This window comes from Xenopus laevis, chromosome 9_10L, assembly GCF_017654675.1.
Source record: "Xenopus laevis strain J_2021 chromosome 9_10L, Xenopus_laevis_v10.1, whole genome shotgun sequence".
NCBI classification, from domain to species: domain Eukaryota; kingdom Metazoa; phylum Chordata; class Amphibia; order Anura; family Pipidae; genus Xenopus; species Xenopus laevis.
The window spans coordinates 63289084-63298946 of record NC_054387.1 but is presented as its reverse complement, the minus strand read 5'-3'; the positions used below and the strand labels follow the sequence as shown (position 1 = coordinate 63298946).

Genomic DNA, 9863 nt, shown 5'->3' with positions numbered 1-9863 from the left:
TGGAGGGTAATTCCTTGGGCCTCACTTTCTAAGAGTAAACAAGTTGTGATTTCCACTGCAGACCTCTAATGAGCAAATGACCAGTCCAGGATAGCAACTTCCATTGTACCAGGACAAGAAATATGGCTGCACATTTCAGCTCCCAACCAGCAGTAGATAATTAGGATTTACAATACAAGTTCTTGGGAGTAGTGGCCAAAATAAAGGAAGTGACTGAAGTCAGCAGGGTTGTTCTGAATAACTAATGAATAGTAAATAGGTTTTACTAAATTTGTCCTAAATTGATACCTCTTTAATATATAAATACATAAAATGTTGCCACAAAAGCTTTATAGCTTTACTATAGGCTTGAGATTAGATTGCGACCAAGACCACCATTCCTTGGGACATGCAGGGGGCCAGGATCCATTCCTTATTCTTGTCACGCTCAGGTCGCACATCCAAAAGAGAGTGGAAAGTGAAAGCTGAACAATACAATCATGTTGTAATAGTACAGCCATGTGGCCAAGGAGGTCCGTACCCTCCACAGAGGTTGAAGTCTGGGCAACTAGTCAGAAGAGGGCTACCTTGCTCTGTTTGCACAGTGGGGTTGCAATCAGTGTGACAATATTTCATTATATACTACAAGAACATACCATTATACTAAAAATTAGTAATCAGTCATGTGACATTTCTCCAGCCACTTCTAAACAGAGCTAAATCACAAGACTCATTTTTTCACTACATTCATTTTTTGCCAAATGCGACTTAAATGAACAGCAGGTGGCACTGTTTCAAATTAATTATATTAGCAGTGGAAAAAATGCCAAATAACTTGATAACTCGAACAATATAATTATATTGATTGCTAATGTTCTCAAAATACCACTATGATCAATTTTTTAATTAATTTGTTTAAATCTTCATTTAAATGCTTACCAGTCATTTATCAGTCAACTCTGCAATAAAAGCAGAACACGCATCAATGTCCATATTTCCATTTGCATTGTTATTTATTCATGTGCTAATGGCTGTGGGAGCTTCTCAGGGCAGCAGTTTGGGAACTAAACACTAATCAATAATCTAATTATAAGAAATACAGAAAGACGTATTATTAATACAGCAATGCACAATAACTATCACCTAATGTTTCCATTTCTTGCAAATACTTATCTTATCAATGTTCTCAAATACTTATCTTATCAATGTTCTCACATTTGATCACTTGACTTATTTACATTGCTCCATCAGGAATGCTTGTAATCATATAAAGGGATTTGTACAATTAACTACCTGTATTCAAAAATAAGCAAAATCTTCACAGCTGAAAAAGTGGTTGAAGTCTGAAAGTGTAATTCCCCCCCCCCCAAAAACCAGTGTTTAGTTGTGATTGGCCTTTAACTCTTTTCACTTTGCCAATTTCCTTCAGTCTGGCCAAGAAATCAGTGGAATAATATGATTTAACTAACATTTTCCTACTTTGACTCTCTTTCCTTTGCTGAACCAACAGCTACTTTTAGTTGGGGACCCTGTGTTTACAAGAAAGGTTTAGTTCTCCTTAAGCTTTGTTAAAATGTTGTCATAATCGGGGTGCTGCTAGTAACCGGGTGTATAATAGCCCTAATGACGAAAGCTATCCCAATACATTTAAAGGGGGAACTAAAGCTTAACTACAGAAGTATGCTAGAAATGTTGTACATTATGTATTGTGCTTCTGTACCACCCCAAAGCAACCACAGCCCTTTAGCAATAAAGATCTGTGCCTCCAAAGATGTCCAGTAGCTCCCCATCTTCTTTTCTGCTGATTCACTGTACGTGCTCTGTGCTGCTGTCGGTTACTGAACTCAGGGATTGTCTCAAAATATAGAGTGCACATAGAATACAAATGTAATATAGGGTTGATTAGTAATTAATACAGATAATTACTATATGGCAGCACAGAAACCAGTGCAACTAGCATCAGAATTTAATACTCTGCAGCATCAGCTTATATTACAGACAAACCTAATTTTCTGCTTGATAATTTGCGCCAAACTCCTAAGCTTATCTTATCAACAGCTGCTAAGCGCCGACGTAGCATGTGAGTGTTGCAACATTTTCCAAGATCGTGACCCGCTGTGACATGTTTCAGTTCCTGGATCATTGCTGCTATTGAGAAGCTGAAACGTTAGGCTAGTGCAATAAGGTCATTATATAAAGTATGGCATTTTTAGCCAATTTCATTTTTATGGTTTAGTTCTCCTTTAACAGTGTGACATCTTTCCCCTTAGGGGTTGCCCCATGTACAGACAACATGCAAAAGCTCATAGAAAGCTGGGTCAGCATGGGTAAAACAACACATATATATCCATGATGTCAGAACCCAATAGAGGCCACATACACAATGGTGGTAAACTGTAATAGCTCAGCTTGAGCTCATTAATACCTGTTTTACTAGATGTCTATTGTGACATTAAAAGTCACAATGGACAAATTAATAATAGGCACAAGGAATGTGTTTTGTGTCTGTTAATAGTAATGTGCCCCACTGTGTTGGTTATTAATTCTCAACAGCCCATAAAGTAGTGTGCAAAATATGGATATAACTGTCAGAACCTACTAATGCCCAAATAGTGTTCAGAAATGAATCACACTCTAGCTAGCAGTTACTTAGTATTGACATTTTAATTATTTACATAGCATGAGTCTAAGCCAGCATTTGCTTGTTCAAAAGGGCATTGCTGGGCTCATAAAGGCTTTCAGTATGCACTGGGCACACCTCATTTCGCAGAACATGGGCAAGAAAAGAAAAACCTGGTTATCAACATAGTATTAAATTCTTAAAGGGATACTGTCATCAGAAAACATGTTTTTTTAAAAAATGCATCAGTTTATGGTGCTACTCCAGCAGACATCTGCACATTTCTCAAAAGAGCAAACAGATTTTTTTATATTCAATTTTGAAATCTGATATGGGGCTAGACATTTTGTCAATTTTACAGCTGCCCCTGGTCATGTGACTTGTGCCTGCACTTTAGGAGAGAAATGCTTTCTGGCAGGCTGCTGTTTTTTCTTCTCAATGTAACTGAATGTGTCTCAGTGAGACATGGGTTTTTACTATTGAGTGTTGTTCTTAGATCTACCAGGCAGCTGTTATCTTGTGTTAGGGAGCTGCTATCTGGTTACCTTCCCATTGTTCTTTTGTTTGGTTGCTGGGGGGAAAAGGGAGGGGGTGATATCACTCCAACTTGCAGTACAGCAGTAAAGAGTGATTGAAGTTTATCAGAGCACAAGTCACATGACTTGGGGCAGCTGGGAAATTGACAATATGTCTAGCCCCATGTCAGATTTCAAAATTGAATATAAAAAAATCTGTTAGCTCTTTTGAGAAATGGATTTCAGTGCAGAATTCTGCTGGAGCAGCACTATTAACTGATTCATTTTGAATTTTTTTCCCCCATGACAGATCCCTTTAAGGATATTAATAGGTAGCACCAATAATAGGGAGTCATGATACATGTCAACAGGTTAATGAAGTAACTGACCTTTAAAATAACTTTTAGTGTAATATAGACATCGATATTCTGAGACAATCTGAAAATGGACTTTATTTATTATGGATTATGCTTTATGTTCACTAGCTTTCCAGTTTGGAATTTCAGCAGCTAGGGTCACATTTAGACTGGAAGAGGACTAGACTAGGGCCTGAACAAAAAGATAAAATGTAATAACAATTAAATTGCAGCCTCACAGGAAACGTTTTTCGGCTGCCAGGTTCAGTGACTCTCATGTGAAAGCTGGAAAACTGGAAAGAGGAAGAAGAGAAAAGCAAAATATAAAAAAATGAAGACCAATTGAAAAGTTGATGAGTATAAGACATTGTATAACTTACTAGGTGACCTACTCCTTTGGATATAAAGAATCAGTGCACTCATGTTATTGACTACAGACTATGGGTGAAGCTCCACTGTATTTGAGGGGTAAAATTGTCAAAAATCAGTACCATCTTTCTTTTTGTTTCTTTAAAAGACGTTTTACTATTTTTCCACCAGGTAAAAAACATTTTCATCTGCTTATATAAATAATAAGGTGCACATAGTCTGTGTGGCGCCAGGCCTGTCTTCACTACAGCCTCCCAGATAGCACAGCAATATGGAGCACATTTGGGTCTCTTTTCAGTAACGGCTTCTGTAAATAGGGCTCAAATAGCAATCATAACGGACAGTTACCTATGCAGCTATTTGATGTTTCTTGGATAAGACACCCTTCATAACACTTTCTTGTTTAAGACACTGAAGGGAAGGTTAACTTTTAGTATGAGACCAATGGTTCTCAAACTGTCAGATTGGCCACTCTTAGGGGGCCTGCAGCAGTATCCACATGGTCAAGCCTGGTGGGCAGTTTCTCTTAGCAACAGGGAAATAGATTGAATGACAGACTGAAGGATGAATAGGAGAGAGAAATAAATACAAAGTAATAATAAAAACAAGCCTCACGACCACTCGCCTTTCTGGGTGCCAGTCATTCAAAAAGCATTAAAATTTCAGGTTTATAGAAAGGCAGACCAGAGAAGGGCAAACATGTTTAAAAACAACCAGAAAATAAAGAAATAAGACCAACTGCAAAATGTTTTAAAATGTCAATGCCTACAACATGCTAAAGTTGGTCTAAAGTATGTTCCCTTTATATAAAACTCTCTTCTTCCGTAACTACAACTCCCAGCATCACCACACAACCGAGCTAGCAGGCATGGTTGATATCAGCAGGATGGCGGTGTGTTTCAATTGCTTTTCTTTATTATTAACGAACCTTTAGACAAATGACATGCCGTCTCATTCTACTGTGAGCAGCAGTGATAAAGCACATTGCAGCAGCTAAAGGTCCTTCATTAGCAATTTCTGATGGAAGCCCACAAAGAATAAAAGATAAATAAGTGGGGTTCAAGCAACGCAGGTTATGTAATTACTGTAAGTTCATTCCAGACAGGCTGTCCCCTTCACAGTCAAGTGGCTGGTTGGCTTTTGCCTCAGCAGAATCGCAAGTCTGTACAGAGGGCATGGATGGATCCTTCCCTATCCCTTTTGTAATGTCTGGCTGGTCAGGGTGATGCTTTTGTAGGTGCTTGACTACTTGGAACTTCTGCTTGGCCCGATATGTACAGTATTGGCAGAAGAAAGGGTGCTGGTTGGTGTGAGTGAGGTAGTGATGGCGTAGGCCAGCAGGCCAGCGGAAGCTGCTCTGGCACAAGTTACAAACATATGGCTTCTCCTCGCTGTGCTTCCTCATGTGAGTTTTAAGCAGGAAGCGAGTTTTGAAAGCTTTCCCACACTGTTCACATATAAAAGAGCGGACCTCACGGTGACGTGTCTCTCTGTGAACCCGAAGAGCGTCGGCACGATTAGTGCAGTAGTCACATTCCTCACATTGGTATGGCTTCAAACCTGGATGAAGCACAGGGGAAGGATTAGGTTACCTTTAAACTACCACAAATCAGATCTAAAACTTAAGAAAGGTGCAGAATAATGTGGGACATTAAGAGGACAAGCACTTGGGATGAAATCTGGACAGAGTTTAATTGGCCCCTCTTAGAATGTTCCCCACTTAAGCAGTTACCCAGGTAGAAAGCTCTCAATCTCAGTTCCTGGGATGCCCAATTGCCCATGATCAGGACAGTGGGTGAGACTTAATCCTGGTCTGACTGTGATATATTAATATTGTTATGATTATTAAAAAAAATAGGAAATCATTCTGGTCAGTTTATGGAGAAAAGGTTCCCCATTGAAATGCAGCTTTCTGTGCACATAAGCCAAGTTTCAGCATCTCACACCAGCTATCAAAGGCCTATCAGTGCAGTCTGTCCACACACACCTGTATGGATAAAGGATCACTGGAAGGACAACAAAATGTAGATCAGGACCAAGCAATGTTTCCATGCATGTGCTGAACTAGATGAGGGTTGTTGAAGTCATCCATTTTGGATGGCTTTTTTAGGGACCTCATGAACATACCATGAAATAGATTGGTCAGAAATAGTCCGTGTTGAAAAATATGTACCAACTACAAGCTTTAATAAAGAAAATAATTGACCACTGGAAAGAGTGTAGCCCAGAAGCATTTGAGTAAGTTTACATTTCTTTTCTATTGAGTTTAGATGCTCTTTAAATACACCGACTTACCTGTATGTTTGGTCATATGATATTTTAGCTGGTTAACCCATTTGCATTTGTAGCCGCACTCGGGACAAAGGTACTTCTTCTCATCCTTGTGGATGCGCATATGGTACTAAAGGAAAATATATACAAAAGATAAGCAACCTATGTATGAAGCTCTGCAGTACTACAAAGCCAATCTGTGCATTAGAAAGATGACTGAATTCCTACCTTGAGGCGAGAAGGGTCAGCACATGCGTAGCTACAGAGGTGGCATTTGTAGGGCTTCTCACCAGTATGGATGCGACTATGCCAAGTGATTTTCTGCTTGTTCTTGGTGGTATAATCACAGTCTGAGCACTTGTAAACCCGTATGCCCCCATGGCCTTTAACATGATGGTCGTATACTAGTTGATGACGACAGGAAAAGGAACAGAAAGGGCAGCAGAGAAGCCCCAATTCTTGCTCAGAACCGGGCAAAGCTAGTGTCTCATGTTCCTCTATGTAATGATGCACAAGCTGTTGCCTATCTTTGGCCGCATACTGGCACAAATGGCAGTGATGGGCAAAATGAGATTTGCGGTGCTCTTCTAGATCTTTTCGGTGGCAGAATGTTTGCTTGCAGATGCTACAGTCCAGCTGCAGGTGATGCTTCTGAAGGTGGCACCTAAGAGTGGCAAGGCTGTGGCAAGAAAACTGGCATTGTAAACACTGTTGGGTGGCCTTCTCCTGGTGTTTGCGTATAGTGTGTTGCTTCAGTGCAGCCTCAGAACTGAAACTAGCCTGGCACACATCACATGGAAAGGCTAGCTCGCCATTATGGCAACTTCCCATGTGACGGGCAATATCATTTTGGCTGTAGCCACTATAATCGCAGAGACTGCAGAAATGTGTGGGTTTCTTCTCATGGACCCGGCGTTGATGAAGTCGCAACTTGGAGTTTGTTCCAAAAGTACGTATGCAAGAATCACATGAAATTCGTCCAACCCCAGTGTGTAAGGACTCATGAGCATCCAGTCTATAGCGTCGTGTTGTACTAAAATCACAGTATCGACAGCGGTGGGGCTTAACACCCTCATGGTGGATATTTACATGCTGGTTCATGCACCGTGGTTGCTTGCAGGTGAAATCGCATTGCTTGCACTTCAGCTGGGCCTGGTTACGGCTATATTTCTGGTGCAGTACCTTGTGACGCTTCAGTGCTGCTGCTGACATACAACGAAATGAGCACAAAGGGCACTGCAGCTCCCCTGGCTTTAAGCAGCCTTTTTTCACATGTGTCCTCATAGCTCGATTTTGGGAACATGTGAAAGGGCAACTGGGGCATGAAATTCTAGAGTCATTGCAAGGATCACTACTTATTTTATAAACAGATTCCTTTTTATGGTCATCATCTTCTTCTGTATTTTGGCTTTCATCATCCATAGAGCTCACACTCCTTTCAGTGACTTCCATGAGCCCATGGTTCTGCTGCAGATGCCTTCTCAGAGCTGCTTCATTCGAGGTGCCCCTTAGCTCTCGGCAATTATCCCTCACATGACAGATTATGGTGCATTCCCTAGAGCAGACAAATGAACAAAACATGCAACGGAACTTTCCATGCTCAAACTTGTATTTTTTACTGTCCTGGTATCCAGATGACATTAAAGGATCAGTGGCCAAGTTTTCAGAGGCAGATGAAAACTCAATAATTTGGTTTTCAACCTTCTCTAGAACATTGTTTTTTTCATTGATACTTCCTTTGAAATCCTCCAGAACAAGATCCTGGCATGACGACAGCACATGTTCCACGTGAATTTCTGATGTCAGTGATGCTTGGGATTCTTCCATTATGCCCTGATCTGAAGCAGGGGCCTCCAAACCTGTTTCTGGGATAGTTGCCTCTGTGGAGGATGCAGCCTGAGCAGAGGATTTTTTTCTCTTTAGCATGACTGGACACTTTTTTATGATATGAGTGTTTAGTCCCCTCTGTTGTTTGAAGCTGGCGCCGCATTCTTCACACACCAGAGAGGATTTACGTGTGTGACACCCCGATTTAGAGTGCTGCAGCATACAACCTTCCTTTCTTGTAATGTAGGGACACTTCTCACATCGGTATACTGGAGTGCTTGACTGCACCACCAGCATTTGCACTCTGCCTTCCAAAACAAGGGTTTCTGCCTGCTCTCTGTCCTGCTTCCGTAATGTTCTCAACATGGACTCTGGTCTAGAAATTTCCTCTACATTTCCTTGGAAGGTGGCAGAATTTTCCTCCTCAGCAGTACTGTCATCAGCAAGCTCAGTGGATTCACATATAATTGTCAGTTGCACACCATCCTTGACAACATGTGCCCAAGACTCATCAACTTCCAGTGGTATACCATTGTGCTGGAGGTCAAGATTAGCACCTACATGAACAGGAATATCTGCACATTTATCATTAAGATCACATAGCAATGGTTCTTGGTTGAACTTGGCCCTGGTCTCAGAAGAATCATCATTCATCTTATTGTTATCTTCAAGATTAGGATCTGTCTCTTCGTCATATACTTGACCACAGTTAATATTGTTTTCGACTTCCAGGCTCTCATTGAAGCACAGCAATTCTTCCCTTGTATGAAGAGAATCTTCACAAGTACCTAAAGCTTCCTCTGCTGTCTCTGAAAGCTGAATTTGAACAGGATAGTCTTCTATTTCTATGCTGCAAGTTTCTACTGGTTCTAGTGTGATGGTCGCAAGCAGAGACTCGTCTGTCACTGAAATGTTATTGTCTCCAGATGGTTCAGTCATATCTGCAACCTGCAGGCATCCGGCCTCTTGTACATTCAAACTGCTGTCTACTTTAGAACTTAACATCAGGGGATCAAGGCAAGAATTCTGTTCAGCACCAGAAGGTACTGGTTTCTCCGGTGATTTTGTAGAACTACTAGTGTATAGGAAAAGCAGGTCAGACTGGCTGATATCTTGTTTCATCCTAGCATATCGGGCCAGCCAGTCCTTATCCCCTGGTGTATAACCATGGGCCTTGCGCTTGTGGAAGAAAAGGCTTGTGTTGCTGAAAGTGCGGTATGGACAGAGAACACAGTGGAATTCTCGGTGCTTAGTGTGCTTGCAGTTCTCATGGTTATGCAGGGCTTGTTTGTATTTTGTCTGGTAGTTGCAATACCGGCACTGATACATTGGGATCTGACAAGTCTGTGAATGTTTGGACTGCATGTGTTTCTGCAGCTCGTATTTGCGCTTGCAGCCAAAGCCACAGACCTCACAGATAAGATTCTTGCCCTGGTGGCGCAATTTGTGGCTGCTCAGCTGATCTGCACGGTGACATCGATAAGCACACTGGTTGCAATGATACCTTTAATGAAAAAGCACATTGTAAGCTATGCTAGGTACAACTGGAATGCAAAATACTCATGTAAGGACTGGTATTAACTTGTGACATCCAACTGCATTAGCTTCATAAACATGACCCTCTATACAGGTAGAAGGGTCTATCTGAGTCTGAGCTAGCTGTAGGATGAGAAGCAGGAGCTACAGCTATTGGACACAGCCAAATACAGCTTTACAGGACCAGATACTATATCATACATACAGAAAGGGAGTTGCTGGAGTAAGAATGTACCTAATGCAGAATTGTAGAAGACATGGCATTAAACCACGCTGACTAGTGAATGTTTATACTGTTCTTTTTTGAAGGGGTTGTTCACCTTTAAAATTAACTTTTAGTATGATGTAGAAAGCCAACTTGCTTTTCATTTTTTATTATTTGTAGGGTCC

At 41.0% G+C, this 9863-nt stretch overlaps 1 protein-coding gene across 6 annotated transcripts in view; it reads right to left on the bottom strand.

The window, feature by feature from the left end:
- Positions 1-3553: 3553 nt before the first annotated feature.
- The window catches only part of znf142.L (zinc finger protein 142 L homeolog), a 14849-nt gene continuing 8539 nt past the window's right edge, over positions 3554-9863 (bottom strand). For all 6 annotated transcript variants that reach the window (XM_041577292.1, XM_041577294.1, XM_041577295.1 and 3 more), the window contains 3 exons: positions 6339-9441; positions 6135-6240; positions 3554-5399 (listed from right to left, as the gene is read on the bottom strand). In XM_041577292.1, the coding sequence (XP_041433226.1) occupies positions 4921-5399; positions 6135-6240; positions 6339-9441 (3688 nt within the window). In that variant the 3' untranslated portion in view covers positions 3554-4920. The remainder of the gene's footprint in view (positions 5400-6134; positions 6241-6338; positions 9442-9863) is intronic.